Below are 26,875 nucleotides of genomic sequence, written 5' to 3'. Positions count from 1 at the left end.
TTCCCTGATAATATCACAAGCACTACTTGCAGTAAGCACCAATACATGGCGTGTTCCATACCTTGAAAGCACAAACAGTTTTTCTGTACACATTCAAAATTGCCCTATTTTGCAAATGTGGGACACTTTTTTAGCTGTCTTGATCACTAATTGAGGCACCTTGCTGCCCTGGCCAAACCTGAAGGCACATGCAGGACTACAGTAACTAGCATTGGGAAAGCCAATAGTTTCATCTAAGCAAGATCTATTGGCTTAGTCAATGTGTTATTAGATATGCTGCACAGCAGCACAGGCTTGAAGTAAAGAAAAATAAGTGCTATGATGCAGCCAGCATTGACCTAGTCATAGTACTCTTATTTTCCTTTTATCCACGTTGCATAGCCTATGCAGTATATTTAAAAAAGCATTGACAAATTCAAATAAATCTTGGGTATGCAAGTGCTATTTGGCTTTGTTTAATGCTTTTTTTTGGTTGACAGGAGGCATAAACAGTGGTAAAACGGCTGTACCATGCATCATTTGCCATGCACGCCTTACCACACATACACTTTCACCACACAAGGTAAGTGTAAAGGTAAGATTAATAAATATATATATATATATATATATATATACATACACATACACTGAAAAAAACCATAGGTTTCACACACGTTATAGTTGGGAATTAGCATTTTAAAAACCTTGCAAATTCACTTAAAAAACCATAGGTTTCACACGTTATAGTTAGGTGGATATTTCACTCGTAAAAAAACCAATGAAATTCCCACGTTATAGTTAGTTCAGATAACTATAACTCACGCGCCCGCAACCCTCTGCTCATGACGTCACATATTACATCACTCATGACATGGTCAGTGGCATCACTCATGGCATCACTGATTACATCATCCTTGTGATAGAGTGGCGGTCGCGCGAGTTATAGTTATCTGAACTAACTATAACGTGGGAATTTCATTGTTTTTTTACGAGTGAAATATCCACCTAACTATAACATGTGTGAAACCTATGGTTTTTTAAGTGAATTTGCAAGGTTTTTAAATGCTAATTCCTAACTATAACGTGTGTGAAACCTATGGTTTTTTCAGTGAATTTGTACTGTTTTTTAAATGCTAATTTATTTATGTATTATTATTTTTTTTATATATTTATTTTACAATAAACTACGTTTTAAAACATTTTTTTTTTGGTTTTCACCGTGCGCGCACGTTGCGCGCACCCTCGCGATTTTAAAAAAAAACAAAACATTTTTTTTTCTGCCTTCGGGGTCCTTCAGGGACCCCCTGACAAAGGCTAGGGGGTCAGGAACTCTCTACCCTGCCCCCTTTTCACGTTCGCCACCTTCCTTTTTCACTCTCGCACTGAAAACAAACAAAATGGCGGCCGACACTTCCTGATTTCGACTGATTCGAACGTTGACAAACATGTAACCACCAATCAGAATTACGCTCGCGCAGGTTAGGGTGCGCGCACGGTGCGCGCGTATAGATATTGATATGCTTTTAAATGCTATTTTCTCAGGAAATACTGAACAGATTTACACCAGACCTGCAAAAGGCACTTCCTTGACCTTATGGCTCCCTCTCTGCCAAATTTCAAGTAATTCTGTTCAGCCGTTCGGGCTGTAGCTGCGTCTAAAGGTCCTACGGAAAAATGCATGGGGAAAATACATTTGGGACCCCCCTTTTTTCTCGGCCCCGCTTGACCAATCACCCCGAGACTTTCAGGGTAGGAGCTGAACGGAGCACCCCATCAGTTTTGAAAATTTCGCGAGGATTCGTCAACCGGCGCCAAAGTTATTCAAGAATTTTGAGATTTCCTATGGAAACACGGTCCCAACTATAACTATCTACTGGCGACCGCCAGTATATATATATATATATATATATATATATATATATATATATATATATATATATATATATATATATATATATATATATATATATATATATATATATATGTATGTATATGTGTATATGTATATGTATATGTGTATGTGTATATGTATATGTATATGTATATATATATATATATATATATATATATATATATATATAGTTGTAAGGATATTTTTTGAGTGAAGGGGTGGGTGGGGCATAGGATGGCAAGGGTACTTATAGGGTTAGGGGTGGGTAGGGGTAGAGGGCGGTAAGGGTGTTTTAGGCTATGGGGCTGAGTAGGGGCATAGGATGGAAAGGGTATTCTTAGAATTTAGGGGAGGGAAGAGGTAGAAGGTGTTAAGGGTGTTTTTAGGCTATAGGGGTGTAGTGTGGTAAGGGCATTTTTATGATTAGGGATGGTTAAGCTTAAGGGTCTTAAGGTTATTTGTAGGGGTTAGGGGTTGGTATGGGTGCGAAGGGTATTTTTAGGGCTTAGGGGCTTTAGGGTTCAGGAGTAGGTAAGGTTATGGGGTGGTGAAGGTAATTAAAACAAGCATTGGCATTGCCAATAGGCCTCACTTTTGGGACCTTATAAGTATTTAGTTATGCAGCACAATATCCTTGGTGCAATAACATCAACTGTCATAAATAGTTCAATCTCCATGAAGAATGACATCTACCGCCAAATGATACAGTATAAACCATAGGAAACTGCCCAATTGGGCCTACACCAGGGGAATGCGGTAGAGTCAATTTGATGGCATTAGCAAGAAAGGCTTGACCTGCCCGCCAACCCCCGCATCCCCAGAGTAGGCCACCCAAGAACCTTCGAGCATACCTCAGGGCACTGCTGCTGCATTATCACCTGAACAGATATGAAATGAGGGAGGGAGCGGAGGGCGTCCTACAAACCTGAGTGCCCTCAGACGGGCAGGGTTGGCGGCTGGCAACAGGGGCGGGTCTGGGGGGAGCAGATAGCCTTCCTGAGCCACTCCAGGCTGGAGTCTGCCGGCCGCAGCTTTATCAGTCTGCTCACTTCCTCCGGGATTAGCCTTTATTGCTCCAGATACCAGCCAGGGGGTGGCTGCGAGTCCCGAGCCGGTGGCCAAGCTGTGGCTCCTGCGCCCGCAGAAGGTGGCAGCCGGAGCACCAGGTGCAGGCACCTTAGCCGCCAGGTCCAGGCGGCAGAGCAGGCGACCCGTCCTGCCTCTGCTCCGCTGCCGCCCTGTTCTGGCAGGCTCACACTTAAGAACCAGACGGCGGCTCAGCCTCCACACTCCCTTTAATGTCTGTCTCTTTTATAAAGGCGCCCCTTGGGAGTCTCTGACAGATGGGAAATTATACCAAGAAAAACATAAATTGCGCAAAGTCTACATGACAAAATAAGGCCAGGTTGCCGAGGCTTTTAACAACACTTTAGTCATCCAGGTGCCTTCCTTCCGGGAGCACACTTAAAGGGGCGTTCAGAGATCAAACTGTGCGCCTAGCGCGTTTGACGCACGCAGGAGTGAGGCCCACGTACTACACGGTTGAAGAAAGGGCAATATATTTTATACAATGCCAACGGAGATGGGAAGCTGCTTCAAAGCGTTCTTGAAGGTAGATGGTATGCGGGAAAGGATGGCAGGCTACTGGCATGTGGGAGTTTAATCTGTTTTCAAATCAAAAGAAATAGTCCTAGACAGGTAAAGCTGAATTAAATTAAGAATAATCGCCACAGCGAATATTACCTTGAAAAGTAAAACACAGTTCTTCATTGCGAAGTTTTCCGATCACCGATTTGAACCATACAGTGTCATTGCACCTCAACACAGTCTCATCCCAAAGCACCGATAGAACAGTGAGTGTCAGAAGGAGCACCCAGCAAGCACTTTAGAACCAATCAGTGCAGCGTATTGGCATTGCCATCATAGGTTACATCAGACGCAGTGACGCGACGCACAGAGGGGAGATGAATACAGACAATTTTTAAAGGGAACTTTTTCAGGGGACACGGTTGTGCGCCTCATTTACACATCTTTGTGTAAATTGATTATGCTATAAAATCCACAAGAGAGTCACAATACTCAAAAATAAGTCTCACTAGCTTACTGATATACCACCAGGTTTACTGCCCTGGCAGAAGGGGTGCACAACGTGCCCATTAAAAAGTTGGATTTTCCCGATATCAAGACGAGGTGACGTAAAATGACTTCACTCAGAAACTGGCCAACCCCAGCCTTCAACTCTCTGCAGTAGAGGCTAGACTGTCACGTTTAAGGAAGAGACAAAGAGCAGTCAATAGGTTTAACGTTTATCCAAATAGCACAATTTAAGGGAGCGCAGTGGAATTTTGAGAAAGAAAGAAACCTCGACCCCCATAGCCAAGTAAGTCATTACCCACACAATTAAAATAACCAAGAAAACCATCAACTTCATCGCATTTAGTGGTGGGGGAGAGAAGGAATCTTGGGGGTTGTGTAGATTAATGATCTTCTTTCTCGGTAACAAACAGGCTATAACAAGTATTGGCCGCACGGCAGTAAAAGTAACGCCGCGTGGCCGTAAAAGCGTAAGTTATCGCGATGACCCGCTAGGGTGCTTGTGCCCCCCGTGACAGTAAGCTGGTGGCCACTTTGGTAGCACTTTTCAAAGCAGCTACTAAATGTCTCGGCCAGACCAGCGCATGCGCTGGACCAGAGACCTAAAAGGGAGGGGAGGGGAAACTGTGGGGTTTTGGTATTTTGAAAGTTGACACTTAGAAACGTTTCTCTAATAAAATCTCCAATGTTATCCTAGGGGAGGAATTTCACTTAGCAGGTAAGTGGGGTTATTTTTAATTTTTCTAGGTCAGTGTTGGATCCCGGATCCAGCACTAGTGTACCACCTGTAAGTAGTTGAGAGAATGCGTTTAGGTTATACAGGCGATATCTAACGAATATTTATAAGTTTGCAAAATCGACACTTAGAAGAAATTTCACAGAAAAAAAGTCAATGGTTTCCTATGGAAGAAAATTCAAGTTATAGGTAAAGTATGTTCTCATTACTTTTGTAATCCAGTGCTAGGCTCCTACGTTCAGCACTGGGACATCTATCTTAGACAGGTAAGTAATTACATTTTCACAGTTGGTGCGATTTTGAAAGAATATTTGTAGTTTGCAAAAATCGACACTTAGAAGAAGTCAATGGTTTCCTATGGAAGAAAATTGAGTTAGCGGTAAATAAGGGTACTTTTCAGGGTCAGTGCTGGGCACCAAGATCCAGCACTGGAATCTCCCCTAATAGCAGGGGAGTATTTCCGTTTTCGTTACTCGGTTGATTTTAGGTGAATATTTTAAAAGTTTAGAACCAGCCAATGTTACCCTATAAAAAAAAGGGAGCTATCGGCTTTTGGGTAATTACTCGACTGGCAGAGTTAAGGTTCTGGGCATAGACTCAGGGGTCTCCCAGGGTCGGGTAAGTACAGTTGTTACACCCTCAGCGGCGCAGGGGCAGCCGGGTGCAGAGTGAGTTAGGCCCAATGTTATCCTATGGGAGGCAGGGGGCCTGTGGTTGGTGGCTGCTAGCAGGCAGGCCACGTGGCTGTGGGAGCTGGGCTCCCGGTCACTTGCTAAGCGCAAGTGGGGAAGAAAAATAGGACTGATGTTGCACTCCCAGGGGCACTCGGGCGGCTGGGTGCAGGGTGCTTTTGAGCCGTCGGGCGCACAATGTATTTCAATGGAGAAGCTCAAGGACGAACCAAGGCCACAAGCTCGGGGACGAAGATTCTTCAGGTGCGACCACCACTTCGAGAGGTAAGTTGGGAAGTTGTAGGTTAGGTAGGCACCCAGGAGCTGGGCACAGGGGGCCGCAGGGTACCAGGTGCAGGGGTGTCTTTCTTGCGTCGGGAAATCTTAACCTCAGCTGGTCGCGGTTGGGGGGGTCCCTGGTTCTGAGGCTGCAGACGTCGTCAGGAGAGTCGAGGTGGATTCTTGGGTGCTGGATTCTGGGTCACAGTCGACGGGGAGGCGTCCTCGTGGTCTTTGTCCACTCAAGCACAGGCCAGGCTTGGCGGGTGCAGAGTGTGCAGGAGTCACGGTTCCTGGTTGGCACCAGGGGCTTGTTACTTGCTTTGAGCAGTACCACTGCTCGCGGGAGTCCCAGTCTTTTTAGAGTCACAAGGCAGTCAGGTCCTCCGGGGTTTTTGAGGTTGCAGACCACTGGAGACGCCGGGTTTCAGCAGGAGCAGGTTCAGGGGGGGTCGACAGGCCTGTAGGGCTGGGGCCAAGTCAGTTGGTGTCTTTCTCTTGCTAGCAGCTGCACGGCAGGTCTTCTTGCTTCTTGTTCTTCTTGCTTGTTTCGGTATCGGGATCTGAGGAAGGAAGGTTCAGGGAGCCCCTAAATACTAAATTTAGGGGTGTTACAGGTAGGTAAAGAGCAGGGTCCAATGGGTCCCTTCCCTGGGGTGGGCTCACCCCCTATCCTGCCACTCTCCTGAGGGAGGGGGGCAGTAGCCTAGTCCTGATTGGGTAGGGCTCCCCATCTTCAAGATGGCGAGAGCCCGGAGATGTGCTTCACCTCGCCTCCCCCCACCTGAGGGGTGGGGTTGGCAGAGGCTGGCACACCCTCTTCCCTCCCTTGGGGTTCCCACCAGTCTTCCCGCCAGAGTGGTGGTCAGAACCGGTGTGGGCCAGTTGCTGAGTACAGCAAGTAGCCTGGAGAAGCTCACAAAGGCGGCCTGCCTTTGAAGCTTCCCCTGCCCATCCCGGGGGAGGAGACCTAGCACCTCGCCCAGGATGTGCATTCTTGCAGGCCCAGAAGAGTGGATGGCTCTCTACCCAGGGGTCCAGCAACAGGTCTACTGTGTGGCAGCCTAGGCAGCCTCTCAGACAGGATGTGGATTGTAGGTTAGGTTCAGGGGGGCACTCTAAGTTGCCCTCTGTCGTGCATTGTACATTAAATCCCACACTGGCATCAGTGTGGGTTTAATGTGCTGAGAAATTCGATAACAAACTTCCCAGTCTTCAGTGTTGCCATCATGGTGCTGTGGAGTTCGTGTTGATGACCTCCCAGCACCATATACTGTTAATGGTAGCACTGCACTTACAGTGCCCAGGAATGGACCTGGGTACTGTAAGGGTACAGGGCTCATGCACCTGTACCCACACCACTGGCATAGGGCACCCAGCTAGAGGGGTGACTGAGGTACGCCAGGGCAGTGTGTGTTGTGGGCATGGCACACAAGGATGTGTGCCGTGTTGACTGTTTTGTTCTGCACCAAGACACTCAGCATGCAAAGGCAGTGTGTGTGTCAGGGTACAGGGCCTCTAAGGGTGGCACAATAAGTGCTGCAGCCCTTAGGGGCCTTCTCTGGTCAGAAGGCCCTGGGTACCCAGGGTACCATTTACCAGGGGCTGATATGTGGCCAGAGATGCCAATTGGGTTTTAGGCTTCATGCAGTTTTAGGAAAGGAACATAGGCCCTGGGTACCTGATTGGCAGGAGCCCAGGGCACACTCAGTCAAAGTACATCAGCAATTCAGCAAAAAGTGGGGGCATATCATACAAGAAAGATGGCACTTTCTCACATGTGGTGACTCCGAAAGGGAGTACCTTGAATTGGTAGTGTTGACCGTCCACTGCAAACCGGAGATATTTCCTGTGAGAGGTGTGAATAGGAATATGAAAGTAGGCGTCCTTGAGATCTAAAGTGGCAAGGAAGTCGCCTTGTGAGAGAAGAGGAAGGACCTGTTGAAGTGTGACCATGTGAAAATGGTCTGAGTGTATGTACAGGTTTAGAGGTCTGAGGTCTAGTATAGGTCTCAGGGAACCGTCCTTTTTTGGAATGAGAAAGTACAGGGAGTAAACACCTGTGTTTTGCTGATGCAGGGGAGCTGGTTCTATTGCATGTTTTTGTAGGAGGGAGATTACCTCCTGCTTTATGAGCGATAAGTGTTCTGGTGACATTGGGCGCTGTCTGGGTGGTATGTTTTGGGGGGTAGATGTGAGTTCTAGACAGTAACATGACTGAACTATTTGTCTCACCCACCTGTCCGTGGTGATGTTGTTCCAGACAGGAAGGAACTGTAGCAATCTTCCACCGACCGGAGTGGAATGGTCTGGGGGAGCGGAGGGAAGTCATTGGGTAGGGATGGAGGCAGAGCGGGTATTGTTGGTCTTGCCTCTGCCCTTATTATTGCCTCCGTAGCCACCTCTTTGGTAACCTCTGGTGAATGTAGTTTGGGTGGGAGTTTTGTAAGATGTAGATGTATTGTCTGAGGAGTAGCCTCTGGAGGTGCCCCTGTAAGAGGAGCGACGAAAGGAACGTCTGGGAGCTTGCGATTGCAAGGCTCCCATTGATTTTGCCGTGTCCGTGTCTTTCTTCATCTTTTCTAGAGAGGAGTCTACAGTAGGTCCGAACAAGTGTTGCTAGTGGCTCATCGTCTGCATCGTCCCCAGTGTGATCAAAAGTATCATCCTTTTTCGGCCTGCACCTGCTCTGGAACATCGACACCCTTGTGGAAGAGGTCATCGGGGATGGAGGTCGACGAGCGAGCCATTGCTCCTCGAGCTCGACCATCTCGAATAGTCTTTTTGGAGCGGAAAGAGGCACAAGCTGGACAGTCTCTGGCCTCGTGCTCCGGGGAGAGACAGAGTTTACACACTTCATGCAGATTTGTGTGGGGGAACTTCGACCCACATTGAGGACACTTCTTGAATGGAGTCCTTATCATGAGCCAAAAGTCAAGGCCCAGGTAGGCCCGAAGGCCTTCGTCGGCGACCGGAATTGAGGACCTCGATGTTGAAGATGCGCGACGACTAGGGATCGCGATCGAAAACAATTCTGGAGAAGGGTGAAGGATTGCGCGTCAAAAGTAAGATCAGTAACGGTACCGAACTAGAGCGCCAGAAATACATCTGAGCCCGATGGCGGAAAAAAATAAATCTGAAGATGGAGCGGATGCCCATGCGCACTATCATCCAAAGGAGGAGTCACCTATCTCGTGACTTCCAAAGACGTTTCCAAGACAAAAACAAGTGCAAACATCCAGGCCCAACACCAGATGGCGATCTATGAAGTGTGAGATCTGCAGCTCATATGCCTTGAACATATTGTTTTACAAAACAATTGTTCAGAGTTCAGTCTTTGAGTGTGTGAAATCATTTCTTGCCCAAGTGTGTGCAACAAATGCTTAACAGTACCCTCTGATAAAGTCTTACTGCTTGCCCTCACTACCACAAATAGAGAGTAAGGTATTAGCTCCCTTTACCTCTGTAAACCTTCGGGGATCCACTGGACTCTGTGCACACTATACCTTACTTTGGTATTATAAACACAGAGCCAGCTTCCTACAACATGCTTCATCACTGTTGGCCTTAACTGTTGACTGTGACACTGTCTAGCGCAACCAAATACCAGAGGTTGGCGCTTTGCTCTTTTTGCCTCAAAAAACCAACTTAAACTCCTAAAAATCATATCTTTGAAACACTTCATAAGATTTTTGCCATTCCGGTGTCTATTTAAAGATAAAACTATATAGCATTTTTGTTAATTGGAATGGGATTTTTATTGTTTTGTGGTTTTTACATATTAACTGTTTTGATACTTATCAAGGCTTCATACGTTTTCCTTCGAGTTAAGCCTGAATGCGCTGTGCCAAAGCTACCCAGGACTGAGCTAAGGTTAGAATTCAAGTAGCTTAACTAGGCCCCATACAGAATAGTGACAATATTACTCGGGGAGTTCTCACAAGTTACACCCACCCATCCCCCTCTAATAATTTAATTTCTCACAGCTATGATAATTTATTGTCTATTTTAACATGTATATTTAAGTCTTTTATGTAGTTGGTATTTTATTAAGTCTTTTGTTGATTTTTTTTATGTATGTTGACAATATCCAAAATAAACTTGATTACTGCTATTTAACCCTTTGGGTGCTCATGACGGAATGGTTCCGTCATGAGCACCAGTGCTCCTGATGCCAGGGATTATTATAATATACGCCAGGAGTGGGGGCTGCCCAGAATGGGCAACCTAATGCCCCCCCTGCCCCCCCCCCAAAGAAGGCAAAAAGACTTTCGGCCCCCACCGGAGGCAGATGGGTGCAATAGCCCATTAGGCACCAGGGTTTTTTTTTGCTTTTTATACATAGGGGTGGGGGCCGTCCAGAATGGGCATGCAATGCCCCCACCCCGAAAAACATGGTACAGTCTTTCTGCCACCTCTGGGAAGCAGATGGGGCTATAGCCCCTTATCTGCCTCCCCCCGGGGGGTGGGGAGGGGGGGCAGAAAGCCCACTAGGTACCAGGGATTTTTTTTCTTCCAAAGTTCAGGGTGGGGGCTGCCCAGAATGGGCATGCCAATGCCCCCCCCCCCCCAAATGCCACAGTTTCTGCCCCCCCCCCCAGGCAGATGGGGGCAGTAGTAGTTTTCACTGTGAAAATGTGGTGCGTCCACGTTGAGTTTTGGGCCATTTCCTGTTGCTGGCACTAGGCCTACCCACACAAGTGAGGTACCATTTTTCTCTGAAGACTTTGGGGGATGCGGGTGGGTAGAATTTTGTGGATCCACGCATATTCCAGAACTTTTCACCACAAAAATGTGAGGAAAAATGTTTTTTTTTTTAGACAAAGTATGAGGTTTGCAAGGGCTTCTGGGTAACAGAAAATGGTAAGAGCCAGACAGGTCACCCCATCCTGGTTTGCCCTGGGTGTCTAGTTTTCAAAATGTATACGTTTGCTAGGTTTCCCTAGGTGCCGGCAGATCTAGGGTTCAAAATCTACAGTTGGGCATTTTGTTAAAAAAGGGTTAGTTTTCACTGTAAAAATGAAGTGTCCACGTTGCGTTTTGTGCTGTTTCCTGTAGTGGGCACTAGGCTTTCCACACAAGTGAGGTACCATTTTTATCGGGAGACTAAGGGTAACTCAAAATTGTAGAGCATCTGTTATTACCTATTGACTTCCGATGCATTTCTGCCTTCCAAATGAAAGAATATGTAAAAAAAAAAAAAACTTTGAAAAATGTCCTATAATTCTCATGCTAGTATGGGTAATCACAATTTCAGAAATGTGCAAATAGCTACTGTTTCTAAACTCTATATTTTGTTCCAATTTCAGAAATACATAGGCTTCTTCACTATTGCATTTTCACTATATATATTTTCCCAAATGAATTGCTAAATACCCGGTACATAATAAAAAACCACTGCAAGACGCTGCTCAGATATTGGTTCTGAGTTCGTCGGGATCTGGGTGAACCTACAAGTCTAATATATCCCCACAACCAGAAAGGTCCAGCGGATCCAACAGTATATTGCTTTCAAACATCTGTCATAATTAGAAGTTAAAGTTGAAAACGTTGGCACAAATGGCTTTTTTTTCCAACTCATTTTCAATTTTTCCGATTTTCAACTGTTAGTTTCTATAAAGAAACCTTGAAGGATCTACACAAATGACCCCTTGCTGAATTCAGAATTTTGTCTACTTTTCTAAAATGTATAGCTTTCCAGGATCCATTATTGCTTTCATACCCATTTCTACCATTAACTGGAAGAAGGTTGAAAGCACAAAAAACCCTTTGTTGATACCATTTGCTGGGAAAAAACAGAAGCTTTCATTTGCAGCACTTTCCCATTTTTCCCAAAAAAACAAAATGTTGCTGTATTTTGGCTAATTTCTGGGACCTCTCCAGGGGAATCCACAAACTCTGGATACCTTTAGAAGCGCCATGATGTTGGAAGAAAAGGACGCAGATTTGGCGTGGATACCTTATGTGGTCAAAATGTTACAGGGGCCTAAGAGCGAACTACCCCAAATAGCCAAAAAAATGCTTAGCACATGGGGGGGGAAAAGGCCTAGCAGCGAAGGGGTTAACCTCATTTTGGCAATACACCTAATGAAGCGACTAGTCAGAACAAACATCCCTTGAGCTTTTCCCTTTAGGTACAGTTGTGGCGACTGGGTAACAGACCACAACACTTGCAGAACACACTACGTCTTAATACTGCAGCCTGCTCGTGTTCCTTTTGATAGTTTCTATCCCAGCTGTAAATTCAGCCGGTGAGGGAAGTGGGAAAACACCCTTTATAAGTCTTACTCCTATGGAACATAAGTATTCAATTATACAGGGCAGATTGAATAGTGGATCAACACCCACAATTCAGATACTGAAGACATTTTATTAGGAGTCTGCGCCGTGGCAAATAGGGGTTGTGGGAGATGTGAGAAAGTGGCTCTGTATATACTGTTCCCAAATAGGTACAGTGTGCAGAGTCCACAGTCCCCAGAGGTTTGGCAGAGGCTAGAGTTAGATATAACCTTACTCTCTAAAGTGGTAGCTTGGTCGAGCAGTAAGGCAGTATCGGAGGACAGTGTAAAGCATTTGTTGCACACACTCAGCTAGCAAATGGTCTCACACACTCAATAACTGAACTCTAGGCCAATGGTTTATATATAAAAAAAATGTATGCTTGTTTTATTTTAGTACCAACAATAGGTATTAAAATATACTTTCTCAGAATGAGATGCTTTATATAAAATACTTTTGCAATATGCAATTGACTTTTGTAGAAAGTTGCAAGTGGTTGCAATAGGCAACACAATTATAAACACAATAATGCATTGAGTTCAATGGAAGTTTCAAGTTATTTGTAACAGATTACTTTTAGGATTACTTTTGGAATTCCAGGACTGGATCCTATATTCAGTCCTGGGTCAATACTTGGAATCAAGTGATAAAAGTCGACTTAACCCCTTCAGCGCGGCGCGGATTACCACGCTGTGCTGAAGGTTCGTTGCGCGGGCGGGGCCGTGACGGAGCGGTTCCGTCATACGCACAGCGCTACGGATGTGCATGACGGAACCGCTCCGTCATGCGCATCGAAAGGGTTAATTACTGTGATGATTTTTAGACAATATTTTGCCATTTTAAAAGTTGACACTTAGAAAATATTTCGTAGAAAACAGTCAATGATTTCCTATGGCAGAAAATTCAAGTTGCAGGTATAGTATGTTCTCGTTACTTTTGTAATCCAGTACTGGGTGTCTAGACTCAGTACTGGGACCTTTATCCAAAACCGGTAAGTAATTACGTTTTCAGATATTATACGATTTTTAAAGAATATTTAAAGTTTGCTGAAATTGACACTTAGAAGAAATTTCACAGAAAAACAGTCAATGATTTCCTATGGGAGAAAATTGGGTTACTGGTAAATACAGTTTTAAGTATTTTTCAGAGTCAGTGCTGGGCACTAAGATCCAGTACTGGGAGCTCACCTAAGAGCAGGTGAGTATTTTCGTTTATTACTCGGCTGATTTTTGGTGAATATTTTAAGTTTTGAAAAGTCCACACTTAGAAGAAATTTCAGGAAAAGCCAGTCAATGTTACCCTATGGAGAAAATGGAGTTATCGGTTTAAAGGTAAGTACTCGACTGGCAGAGTTAAGGTTCTGGGCATAGACTCAGGGGTCTCCCAGGGTCAGGTGGGTACAGTTGGTTCACCCTCAGCGGCACAGGGGCGGCCAGGTGCAGAGCGAGTTAGGCCCAATGTTATCCTATGAGAGGTAGGGGGGCCTTGGTTGGTGGCTGCTGACTAGCAGGCCACGCGGTTGTGGGAGCTGGGCTCCTGGTCACTTACTCAGGGCAAGTAGATGGATGTAGAGGTTGCACTGCCAGGGCCACTCGGGCGGCTGGGTGCAGGGTGCTTTTGAGCCTTCGGGCGCTCAATTGATTTCAATGGGAAATCTCCGGTTTAGAAAGAGACTGCAAGCTCGGGGACGAAGATTCTTCAGGTGCCACCACCACTTTGAGAGGTAAGTTGGGTAGTTGGAGGATAGGTAGGTACCCCGGGATTGGGCACAGGGGGCCGCGGGGCGCCGGGGTGCCTTTTGCTGTCGGGAAATCTTACCCTCTGTTGATCGCGGTTGGGGGGGGGGCACCTGGTTCTGAGGCTGCAGGCTTCTTCAGGAGTGTCGCGGGAGGTCCTTGGGTGCCGGACTCGAGGTCACAGTCGCTGTGGGGTCATCCTCGTGGTATTTGTTCACTCTGGCACAGGCCAGGCTTGGCGGGTGCAGTGTGTGCTGGGTTTGCGGTTTCGGGCTGCTGCCGGGGATTAGAAGTAGTTTTTGAGTAGAGCCTCTACTCATGGAAGTCCCAGGGGGCTTAGAGTCAAAAGGTAGCCAGGTCCTCCTGGGTTTGTGAGGTTGCTGGCCACAAGAGATGACGGGTTGGAGCAGGAGCAGGTTCGAGGGTCGACAGGCCGGTAGGGCTGGGGCCAAAGCAGTTGGTGTCTTCCTCTTCTTAGCAGCTGAAGGGCAGGTCTTCTTTCTTCTAGCTCTTCTTCGGATTTTGGAATCTGGGGAAGGAAGGTTCAGGGTGCCCCTAAATAATAGATTTAGGGGCGTTACAGGTAGGTGAAGGGCAGGGACCAATGGGTCCCTGTCCTGGGGTGGGTACACCCCCTATCCTGCCTCTCTCCTGTGAGAGGGGGCAGTAGCCTAGTCCTGATTGGGCAGGGCTTCCCATCTTCAAGATGGCGAAAGCCCAGAGATGTGCTTCACCTCGCCTCCCCCACCTGAGGGGTGGGGTTGGCAGGCTGGCACATCCCCTGTCCTTATTTGGGGTTTCCGGCCAAGCTTCCCGCCAGAGTGGGGGCTGCCAGTGGCCTGGGGAAGCTCACAGAGGCGGCATGCCTTTGAAGCTTCCCCCTGCCCATCCTGGGGGAGTAGATTTAGCACCACGCCCAGGATGTGCATTGTTGCAGAGCCAGGAGAGCAGGGGCTCTCCTACCCAGGGGTCCAGCAACATGTCCGACGTGTGGCAGCCTAGGCAACCTCAGAACATACGTGGATTGTAGGTTAGGTTTCAGGGGGCATCTCTAAGAGGCCCTCTGGGGTGCTTGGTACATTACATCCCACACTGGCATCAGTGTGGGTTTAATGTGCTGAGAAGTTTGATACCAAACTTCTCAGTCTTCAGTGTTGCCATTATGGTGCTGTGGAGTTCGTGTTTGTCGAGCTCTCAGCACCATATACTCTTAAATGGCAGCACTGCACTTAAAGTGCCCAGGAATGGACCTGGGTACTGTAGGGGCACAGGGCTCCTGCGCCCACACCATTGGCATAGGGCACCCAACTCATTTTTAATTTTTCCTATTTTCAACTGTTAGTTTCTATAAAGAAACCTTGAAGGATCTACACAAATGACCCCTTGCTGAATTCAGAATTTTGCCTACTTTTCTAAAATGTATAGCCTTCCAGGATCCATTATTGCTTTCATACCCATTTCTACCATTAACTGGAAGAAGGTTGAAAGCACCAAAAACTCTTTGTTGATACCATTTGCTGGGAAAAAACAGAAGCTTTCATTTGCAGTAGGGGCACAGGGCTCCTGCTCCTGGTGGCTGATGTATGCTATGGCAGTATAGGTGGTAGGCATGACACACAGGGATGTGTGCCAGGACGACTCTTTGTTTTGCCTTGTACCCAGACACTCAGCCTGCAAGGGCAGTGTGTGTGTGTATAAGGGTACAGGGCCTCTAAGGGTGGCACAAAGAGTGCTGCAGCCTTTAGAGGCCTTCCCTGGTCACAAGGCCCTGGGTACCTAGAGTACCATTTACCAGGGGCTGACATGTGGCCAGGGTTTGCCAATTTGTGTTTTAGGGAAGGAACATAGGCCCTGGGCACCTGATTGGCAGGAGTCCAGGGCACGCTCAGTCAAAGTACATTCAGCAATTCAGCAAAAAGTGGGGGCATACCATGCAAGAAAGATGGCACTTTCTCACAGGAGAGGCTTGGCCCGAGGCCAAACCAGTACCCATTAAAAGCCAACATGTATGTTTAGGGACCAACTGTTACCACATGTAATATCCATAGAACAATATAATTGGTCGAAATAGTCCTAGACGAGAGTTAACCACCCTCCCAAAAGAAAATCAATTAAATGTGGCACTATGCAAGGGTGTGAAGGCTAGACCTGGAAGCTACAAGAATAAGGAAAGGGGAGATGAGAGCTACCCTAAGGGTATGAGGATGGCTGGAGACTAGGCTTGATCTCTAGCACACTTGAATAAACTGCCTTATTGTAACTCATGGGCCCAGACAACACTTGCTTTGAATTTTCTAGAACAGTCGGGCTGTTGAAAATCTGCAGGCTCCATGGTAATTAGATTTCTTGATATTTCCTTCATGTAGGTTCTGCAGTTACCTGGTCCTTATACAGGTCTTCAAAGACTTACGACAGCTTCCCTTACGTTCGAGGAAACTCAGTCAGACAATCCCTATCTGGAAAACTGGATCCAACAACACCTTTCTGCTGATTTTGAGACACTAAATATGTTTTTTCTTCTTCCCCAGTTGCCTTCAGTTGCATCATGGACCTGTCGCAGAGTCCGGTTTGCTGCAAAGACACGGAAACTCAGCCCATGGCCTTATGATGCCATTTGCCTCTAATAATGAGGGATACAATTGAAGACCCAGAGGAATTTGTTGATTGCATCAGTTTAAAAATGATGCAATCCGAAATATGCAAAGTTTGCTCTAAGTGAGGTGAAAAATGTGTAAAGTAGTTGGTTAAGCTCTAGTTCGCTGGATCTTTAAAAAAAAAAAAAAAAATCAAAGTTACGGAAGTCACCACCACTGTGACAACCTTATGTATTCACAGCATCACTCCTGGCAGTGACACCATAGCATGTTGGAAGCCTCCTCCACCAACAAAAATGTGCAGTCTTGTGCCTGAAGACATCTCTAGATAAGGAATGTGGGGGAACATGTTAGAAATACCATTCAAATGCCTGAAAATTCAGATGCTTCTATAAATGTAAAAGACATTTACCTGAAGGCTTCTGTTAATGAAAGACTCATCAAGAACTGTAGCCTGCTCCATAGCCCTTTTCTGAGTGGAAGTGTCCAAATAGTACATCATTTTGGCAGCTTAAAAGAAACAAACGGTAACTAAAGTTAAGCAAGCATTTCATAAAGATCACAAGAGATTTGCCATATTTGTTTATGGGGAACTGGTTAATCTTAAATTTTACACATTTACAAACATTTCCAAAAAAATCAAATAATTTACAGGCACAAAAAGACTGGTAACATAATGCCACCCAAACCAATTTACTTCCCCTGACTTAGCATTACAAAAAAGGAATGTCATGAGAAGTCACAATGAGCTTCAAAATTGACAAAAAGTCAATGAAAACTACGAGTAAACACAGCATTCAATACAATAAAATTCAATAGAATAAACATTGTTGTGTGAAAGTGACAAGGATGGTTTCATCACTGTCCTGTCCTTGTATGCTTCTAGACGTTTTGTCTGTTTTTATCTCAGTGAGTGAGACAATCCTATAAAAGATGCAATAAGAATACAGCCCCATAAATGAGGGCGCATCCAGAAATTCGTAATGCCCCCTGATTGGGAAAGCTCACCCACACCCATCAGAGGAGGTTAAGTACTGGACTCTTCAGCCAGTACTTTATTCAACATTTGAGTAGCAAAAAGGTCCTGGGAATCAGCACCAGGAGAGAAGACTGATACCACAGGAATAGAACCTCTACTGTGATCGTCATTCTCTATTTGGACCTAGGAAGCATAATAAAACAAATAGCTACTGGACATAGAGCAGACATTTACCTGCCTGCAGGAGGAGAAGGACTAGTCTGCCAGGAGGAATGAGCAAATTCTGAAGGTGGAAGGAAAGGAACAGCTGACTGGAAGGACCTGCTTGGGGAAATTAGGGCAGACAGTGCAGGAACCAAGTGGACACCCAACCCCAGCTGTACACCTGACATTCGGGTCGCAAGAACAAGTTACTTACATTCGGTAACCATATATCTGTAAGAATGATTAGTTATAGATTCCTTACCTTAGAATTACCCCAGGCATCACACTTGATCCGGAAAGTTTTTTCGTTAGCAGTACATCTGCGCGTCGGAAGGTGGCGTCGGTCGGCTCCACATCAGTCGTTGGCTTTGTGTCACAGGGATGACATCGCGACAGCTACTTAGACGCCGCCCTTGCGCGCTGACATCAGTTCTGTACAGGACTTTTCGCGCCAGAAACGAAGAGCCATGCAAGACACCGACCACTGATGCACAAAACTAGGGCCCTGAAAGGATATCCTTAACCATAAAAGTCAGTTCGCAGAACGGGGAGAATGGGTGGGGCGGTAAGGAATCTATAACTAATGTTTCTTACAGATATATCATTACCGAAGGTAAGTAACTTGTTTATCTGGAAGTAACATGTTAGTCATGAATTCCTTACCTTGGAATAGATACCCCAGCAATACCAACCCCGGTGGTAGGTCTGCGAACCAATCTCACACCAGAAAGTCCTGGAGAACAGAATGGTTAAAGAAGCCATCTCACCGGACCGGACTGTCAAGACAGTAGTGTTTTGTAAACGTGTGCAGCGAGGCCCACGTAGCTGCCTGACAGATGTCATCAAGGGAGGAACGCCACGTCCCAGAGCAGTGGTTGCGCCGTCGCCCTGGCCACGTCTGAACTGGGGTGGTGGAGTGAGCTAAAGAATGATGATGGATTAAACCCAGATCAGTTGACTGGGGGTGAGTGTTTGATTTGCTCAAACGCTCCGTCCATCATCCCCTTTGGTATCGCCCTGGTAGACTGGGCGTGCAGCCCCATTGGAGGCTCCTTCGCGAGAATAGCAGGCTTTGATACACAAAACGATAGTTCGTTTGTGTACGGCCCGACCTTTCTTTGCACCCACGTACCAAACAAAGAGCTGGTCATCCACCCGGAACGGTTTGGTGCGATCCAGATAAAAGAAAGCGCACGTTTTGGGTCAGGACGGTGGAGCCTCTCCTCCTCTTTCGAAGGATGCGGAGGCGAAAAGAAGGTGGGGAACGTGATGGTCTGCACGAAATGTGAAAAGCAGTGACAACCTTGGGCAAAAAGGATGGGCGAGTCCTGAGGACCACTTTGTTCGGATGAAAGAGCCTGGAGCTCACTCACCCTCCTGGCAGAGGTGATGGCAACCAGGAAAGCAGTCTTAAACGTGAGAAGCCTTAAAGGACAGTCGTGAAGCGGCTCAAAGGGAGCACACATTAAAAAAGTTAAAACTAGATTCAAGTCCTACTGAGGCATAACGAAAGGAATCGGAGGAAAGAGGTGATTTATGCCTTTCAGAGACCGATTTACAACCACGGACTTGAAAAAAGAAGGCTGATCTTGAAGCCGAAGGAAGGCAGAGAAGGCCAAGAGATAGGCCTTGATAGTGCCCAGAGCAGAACCCAGCTGGGCCAAAGAAAGGAGGAACAAAAGAACCTCAGAAAGAGGGACAGAGAAGGGATCCACAGCCTTTGCTGTGCACCATGCCACAAATTTGTTCCACCGACAGGCGTTTACCGTCTTAGTGGAGGGACGCCTGGCTGTCAAGATGACATTCGGGAGGCAGGTCAAACTACGTCAACTGCCGCCGCTCAATCTTCACGCAAGGAGGTGGAGGCTGGACAGGTTCGGGTGGAGGACTGTCCCCTGCTGCTGCGACAGAAGATCCTCCAGAAGAGGCAGTCGGATCGGAGGATCGATGGCCATGTTGAGCAGCTCGGAATACCAGACTCTTTGTGCCCAATCCGGAGCCACAAGAATGACCTGGGCCCGGTCGCGCCTGATCTTCTTCAGCACTCTGGGCAGAAGTGGTATAGGGAGAAAGGTGTACAACAGACCACAACTCCACTCGTGACAAAAAGTGTAGCCTAGCGAGTGCCGCCTTGGAAATTACAAGGTGTAGAATTGCTGACATTGCGCATTCTCTTTGGTGGCGAATAGATCTAACCAAGGCTCTCCCCACAGATGAAAGACGTTGCACCACCTCCGAGTGAAGATGCCATTCGTGACCCATCATGCACCTGCGGCTGAGTTAGTCTACCCTGGCGTTCAGGGAACCTGCCAGGCGTTGAGCCACCAGGGATATGCCCTGATGTTCCAGCTATGTGCAGAGGCGGAGAGCCTCCTGACAAAGGGTCCATGACCCCAACCCACCCTGTTTGTTGCAGTACCACATGGCGGTGGTGTTGTCCGTGAACACCCGCACTACTCTTCCCCGGACAGAGGGAAGGAATGCTTTTAGTGCAAGACTAATCGCCCGAAGCTCCAGAAGGTTGATGTGGAGCCTGGACTCAGCAGGAGACCAGATGCCTCTGATCTCCGCCTCTCCTGTGTGGCTGCTTCATCCCAGAAGGGACGTGTCTGTCACCACTGTGTTTTCTGGTTGAGGAAGGAAGTGGAATCTGCTGTTGAGCCAATCCTGGTTCGTGAGCCACCACTGCAATTGTCGTGCAGTGCCCTCCGAGATCTGGACGCAATCAGACAGATTGCCCTGATGCTGTGCCCACTGGAACTTCAGGCCCCACTGCAGAGCCCGCATATGTCACCTGGCATGATCGACCAGCAGGATGCAGGAGGCCATGAGGCCCAGCCGCCTCAGGGTCATTCTGACTGAAACCCGTTATAGAGGCTGAAAGATCGGAATCATAGCCTGAATATCCCGGACTCGCTGTTCGGGAGGATAGACCCAAAACCATGTTGTGTCCAGAACTGCTCCGATAAAGAGGAGCATCTGAGAGGGAATCAGGTGACACTTCGGCACATTGATGGAGAACCCCAGCGAATGCAGGTCGGCCATAGTCTGGAGGTGGGAGACGACTGCCAGGGGCGAGCCTGCCTTCAACAACCAGTCATCAAGATAGGGCAAGACTGAAACCCCTGATCTGCGCAGATGAGCTGCGACCACTGCCATGACTATCGTGAACACCTGAGGGGCTCTGGTAAGGCCAAAGGGGAGCACGGTGAACTGAAAATGCTCGTGGCCTACAGTGAACCGCAGGCAACTCCGGTGGGCTGGGAATGTGAAAATAAGTGTCCTGCAAGTCCAACGCTACCAACCAGTCTTCCCAGTCGAGGGCAGACAAGACCTGAGCAAGCATGAACATCTTGCACTTCTCCTTCCAGAGGAAGCGGTTGACGTTCCTGAGATCCAAGATTGGTCACGGTCCCTTGTCCTTCTTGGGGACCAGAAAGTAGTGGGAATAACAACGACCTACTTCTAGGACAGGAACGCGCTCGATGGCTCCCTTGGCCAAGAGAGCCGTAACTTCCTGCTGTAGAAGGGCCAGGTGATCCTCCGACATGCAGCAGAGGGGCTGTTGAAGGGCGTTTTTGTTATACAGGCGATTTTTAAGGAATATTTGTTTGTTTCAAAAATCGACACTTAGAAGAATTTCTGGAAAAAAACAGGCAGTGTTATCCTATTGAGGAAAGGAATATGCTACTTACCAGTATGCATCTGTTCTTGGCATGTAGAGCTGCAGAGTTGTACACTTAGCATAGGTCGCCATCTGGTGTTGGGCCCGGATGTTTGCAGTTTGTTTTTCTTCTTGGACCGTCTTTGGAAGTCACGAGTTTGGTGACTCCTCCTTCGGTCCGTACTGCGCATGGGCTTCGGCTCCATCCTCAGATTGTTTTTCGCCAACAGGGAAATGATGGAGCGTAGTAATAACAGTGAGAAACCCATGTGTGTTGTATCTAAATAAGATGGACTGGAACGGATACAGGTAGCCGGGGAGGCGGGTGGGCGTGTACAACTCTGCAGCTCTACATGCCAAGAACAGATGCATACTGGTAAGTAGCATATTCCGTTCGAGGCATATGAGCTGCAGATTGTACACTTAGCATAGATTATATAGCAGTACCCAACCTTAGCGGCGACCACCGGTATCCGTTGCAGCTGTTTGAAAGAGTGTTTTTAGTACAGCCTGGCCCACCCTAGCTTGCTGCTGGGAATGCACATCTACACAGTAGTGTTTTGTGAATGTGTGCGGTGTAGACCATGTGGCTGCCTTGCATATGTCATCTAAGGGTATATTCCCTAGAAAAGCCATAGAAGCCCCTAACTTTCTTGTAGAGTGGGCTTTAGGGGGAACAGATAATGTTCTCTTTGCCTTCTGATAGCAAATTTGTATGCATTTTACAATCCACCTAGCTATCCCTGATTTTGAGATGGGGTTGCCTTTATGTGGTGGAGAAAAGGAAACGAACAACTGTTTGGTCTTCCTGAAGGGTTGCGTTCTTTGTATGTAATATAGCAACGCTCTTTTCACATCTAGTGTGTGTAAGGCCCTTTCCGCAACAGATTGGGGTTGCGAAAAGAAGACAGGTAATTCCACTGATTGATTGAGGTGGAAGGGGGTAATGACTTTGGGCAGGAACTTCGGATTAGTTCGAAGTATGACCTTGCTGTGATGCATTTGTATGTAAGGTTCCTGTATGGTGAACGCTTGTATTTCACCAACCCTTCTAAGGGAAGTGATAGCTACAAGGAAAGCTGTTTTCCAGGTGAGAAATTGTAGCTCACATTTGTGCATTGGTTCGAAGGGCGGACCCATTAGTCGTGTAAGGACCAAATTTAGATTCCATACAGGGGAGGGTGGTGCCCTGGGAGGAATTACTCGTTTAAGGCCTTCCATGAAGGCTTTAATAGCGGGCACTCTGAAGAGTGACAAATGCTGTCTGTTTTGTAGATAGGCAGCGATCGCTGCTAGGTGTAGGCGTATGGATGAATACGCCAGGTTACACCTGTGAAGATGGAGCAGATAGCATATGATGTGTTGTATGGATGCATCTAGAGGGTTGATTGTATTGTTACGGCAGTACATTACAAATCTTTTCCACTTTGCGGCATAGCATGCTCTAGTGGTAGGACGTCTGGCTTCCATGATGATGTTCATGCAATCAGGGGGAAGGTTAAGGTACCCGAATTCTAAGATTTCAGGAGCCAGATCGCCAGGTTGAGCTGAGCTGGGTCCGGGTGCCTGATTTCTCCATGGTTCTGGGTTAGGAGGCATGGGGAAAGGTGCAGTTTTTGATGTGGTACCACTGATAGTTGTAGTAGCGTGGTGTACCACGGCTGTCTGGCCCACGTCGGAGCTACCAGAATGAGTGTGAGGGAGTGCTGTTGTAGTTTCCTGACCACTAATGGAATTAGTGGGAGAGGTGGAAAGGCGTATGCAAATCTGCCTGACCAGTTCATCCATATCGCATTGCCCTTGGACAATGGGTGTGGGTATCTGGCGGCGAAGCTTGGGCATTTTTTGTTTTCGTGGGTGGCGAAGAGGTCTATTTGAGGATGCCCCCACTGTTGGAAGAATGGGTGAAGAACTTGTGGATGCAGTTCCCATTCGTGTAGTTGTTGAGTCTGTCTGCTGAGCAGATCTGCTATGGTGTTTTGTACGCCTGGAACATGTTGTGCCAGGAGAAAAATGTTTTGGGGAATTGCCCATCTCCATATGCTCTGGGCTAAGCGGGAGAGCTGGGGAGAGTGTGTCCCCCCCCTGTTTCTGTATATAATACATCGCAGTCATGTTGTCTGTGCGAATGAGGACTGCTTTGCCTGAAATCTGCTTTTGGAAAGATTTTAGGGCTAGAAAGATCGCCAAAAGCTCCAGATGGTTGATGTGGAGCGTTTTTTGCTGTGGCGTCCATAGACCTTGCATTGTGAGGTGTAAGAGGTGCGCTCCCCAGCCGGAGAGCGATGCGTCCGCTGTTAGAGTCACTTGGGGAACCGGGTCCAGGAACGGCCGTCCCTTGGAAAGGTTTGTGGTGTTCCACCACTGCAGAGAGTGATGTGTGCGGCCGTCCACCAACACCAGATCCGTCAGCTGACCCTGGGCCTGGTTCCACTGTTGTGCTAGGCACTCCTGAAGTGGACGCATGTGGAGTCTTGCATGGGGCACTATGAAGATGCAAGACGCCATCATCCCTATGAGCTTCATAAACACTCTTGCTGGTAGAGAGTGTTGAGGAAGGAATATTTTGCGTAAGGCTAGAATGCTTGTGATTCTGGCTGAGTTTGGATAGGCAATACCTTTTGAGGTGTCTATGGTGGCCCCGAGATATTGCTTTGTGTGAGATGGTATGAGGTGGGACTTTTGGTAGTTCACCGTGAAGCCTAGCTGATGAAGCAGTTGGATGGTGCTGTTTGTATGTTGCACGCATTGGTGGTAGGACGCGGCTTTTATGAGCCAGTCGTCTAAGTAAGGGAAGACGTGAACATGTTGACGTCTGAGGTGTGCTGCTACTACTGCTAGGCATTTGGTAAACACCCGTGGTGCAGTGGTGACCCCGAAGGGGAGAACCTTGAATTGGTAATGTTGCCCGTCCACCACGAACCTGAGGTATTTTCTGTGAGAGGGGTGTATTGGAATGTGAAAGTACGCGTCTTTCAGATCCAGTGTTGTGAGAAAGTCTCCCTGGCAGAGGAGTGGGAGGACTTGTTGTAAGGTGACCATGTGAAAGTGGTCTGAATGTATGTAGGCATTTAGAGGCCGGAGATCCAGAATGGGTCTGAGGGTCTCGTCTTTCTTTGGGATTAAGAAATATAGGGAGTAGACCCCTAGATTTCGTTGATTGCCGGGTACCTGCTCTATGGCGTGTTTCTGGAGGAGCGAGAGTACCTCTTGTTTGAGCAGTGTGGAATGCTCTTGGGACATTGGACGGTGCCTTGGTGGGATATTGGGTGGGGTAGATGTTAGCTCGAGGCAGTACCCTGACCGAATGATTTGGGTCACCCATTTGTCCGATGTTATGGACTCCCATACGTGGATAAAATCTTGTAGTCTGCCCCCGACCGGAGTGGAATGGTCTGGGGGGAGCGAAGGGGAGTCATTGTGCGGGTGGGGTGGCAGAACGGGTATTGTTGGTTTTGCCCCTGCCCTTATTGTTGTTGCCTCTGTAACCACCTCTTTGGTTGCCCTTTGAAAAGGTATTTTGAGGAGGGGATTTGTAGGAGGTAGAGGCATTATCGGTGGAGGAGCCTCTACCTGTGCCACGAAAGGACGAGCGTCGAAAGGAACGCTTAGAGGCTTGGGTCTGGAGCGCTCCCATAGACTTCGCTGTGTCTGTATCTTTCTTCATTTTTTCGAGCGCTTCGTCTACCTTTGGGCCAAAGAGTGTTTGCTGGTCAAAGGTGTGATTAAGTATTGATGTCTGGACCTCAGGCTTGAACCCTGATATCCTGAGCCAGGCATGGCGGCGAAGCAGGACACTGGTGTTTATGGCTCTAGAAGCAGTGTCTGCTGCATCGAGGGCACACTTAATGGAGGTGTTTGTGATTAGTTTGCCCTCCTGTATCAGGTCATGAGCTTGGCGTTTGTATTTCTCTGGAAGGTGCTGCATAAGAGCCTCTAATTCATCATAGTGTGCTCTATCATATCGCGCAAGCAGTGCTTGTGTATTTGCAATGCGCCACATGTTTGCAGCCTGGTAGGCGGTGCGTTTACCAGACGCGTCCAGAAGTTTAGATTCCTTGTCTGGTGGTGGGGCATCTCCTGAGGATTGGGAGTTAGCCCGCTTTCTAGCTGTGGAGACAACTAGGGAATCTAGAGGAGCAGGGCCCTTGATGTATGCAGGGTCTGTGGGTGCCGCCTTGTACTTCTTCTCTATTCTAGGGTTTAGTACTCTGGCTCTGACAGGGTCTTTGAATACCTCTGTAGCGTGCTTGGTGACACCCTTAAGCATGGGTAAAATAGCAGTGGAACGATCTTGTAAATCAAATGTATCCAGTAGGAAGTCTTCTTCCACTGGTTCCGTGTGCATGTCCACCCCATGGTAGTGTGCTGCTCTCTGCACTAAATGGTGAAACCCTAAAGAGTCCTCTGGAGGAGACGGCCTTGATGGGTATAGGTCGTCTTGAGGTACATTGGGTACATCAGGGTTATTATAATCCTCCCATGGATCTGGGGTCCCTGGTGGAGTGGGATCCATTGGGGCGTCCCCTGGGTCATTGTCCGGGTCCCCGTCATCCGGATCTGGGGATGGGGCCGGATCGTAGTGAGGTAAAGGTGGAGGGGGTGGTGGTGGGAGGGGGGGTGGCAGTGGGGAGGGTACTCTAAGGGGAGAAGTAGCTGAGTCCCTCTTTTTGGGTGGAGGAGGAGGAGCCGGAGCCTCAAGGCGACGCTTCTTAGTAATCACAGTCAAAAGGCCAGTCTTTGGATCTCTGGACAAAGTCTTTTGTAAAGGGTCTGGTGTAAACAGAGCCAATGGCGCCGAGTCGTCTGTCGGCACCGGCGATTTCGGAACCGGAGGTTTCGATGTTCTGTGTACGCCCTGCTTTTTGGAGGTCTCCGTGTGTTTCGGCGTCGAATGCTGTTTCGGCGCCGGAGCGTCGGTGCCGACCGATTTCTGTTTGTGTTTGGTCGGCGCCGAGTGTCCAGGCTTCGGCACCGGTGGTTTCGGAGTCGAGCTGGATTTTGCAGGCTTCGGTGCCGAGTGGTGTTTATCGGCACCGGGCGTCGGCTGGCTCGATCCCGAGCTGCCGTGAGACTTTGAGTGCTTCGACACCGGGCCCGAAGGTGGGGTGATCGAGGCTTTGGTTTTGGTTTTGCCCAGGCCGGCAGGCGAGGGAGTAACCGGAGTCTCTTTGGTTTTCGGTGCGGGGCTGGGAGGGGGCATTGTACTCACGGCCCGCTGTCCTGGTGTTACGTCCTCCAGGTCGGAGTCGTCGGCCTCGGAAGCGCTGACGATGTCTTCTCCCAGTTCGGTGTGTGTCTGCCCCGAAGCTTCGGCGTCGTCTCCGAAGATGTCCGGTGGAGCTGTCGAGGATGAGTGCGCCATGGTGCGTCGAGCCCTTCGATCTCGGATCGTTTTCTTCGATCGAAAAGACTTGCAGGCGGGGCAGTCTCGAGCCTCGTGTTCCGGAGAGAGGCAAAGGTTACACACCTGATGGAGGTCGGTGTGGGGAAATTTAGACCCACATTTTGGGCACTTTTTAAACGGAGTCCTTTCCATCGGCCGGGACCGGAGTCGCGGAGGGCCCGAAGGCCGGTGTCGATGTACGGGATGGAAAAAGTGCCGCTTCGAGAGATGAAGATGATGAAGGAACTCGAAGAATCGAGGATTTTCCGTCGAGGCTGGAACCGTAGAAGTTCGAAGCCGGAGCACGAAGTATCACATCCGAGCCCGATGGCGGAAAAAAACAATCTGAGGATGGAGCCGAAGCCCATGCGCAGTACGGACCG

At 48.0% G+C, this 26,875-nt stretch overlaps 1 protein-coding gene across 2 annotated transcripts in view; it reads right to left on the bottom strand.

The window, feature by feature from the left end:
• NAA15 (N-alpha-acetyltransferase 15, NatA auxiliary subunit) overlaps positions 1-26,875 on the bottom strand; it is a 703,732-nt gene that overhangs the window by 19,169 nt on the left and 657,688 nt on the right. For both annotated transcript variants that reach the window (XM_085641522.1, XM_085641523.1), the window contains one exon: positions 16,672-16,769. In XM_085641522.1, the coding sequence (XP_085497648.1) occupies positions 16,672-16,769 (98 nt within the window). The remainder of the gene's footprint in view (positions 1-16,671; positions 16,770-26,875) is intronic.

Source organism: Triturus cristatus, chromosome 2_2 (assembly GCF_964204655.1).
Source record: "Triturus cristatus chromosome 2_2, aTriCri1.1, whole genome shotgun sequence".
NCBI lineage: Eukaryota > Metazoa > Chordata > Amphibia > Caudata > Salamandridae > Triturus > Triturus cristatus.
The sequence above is the reverse complement of the archived record's forward strand: the minus strand, read 5'-3'. Positions and strand labels throughout refer to the sequence as shown.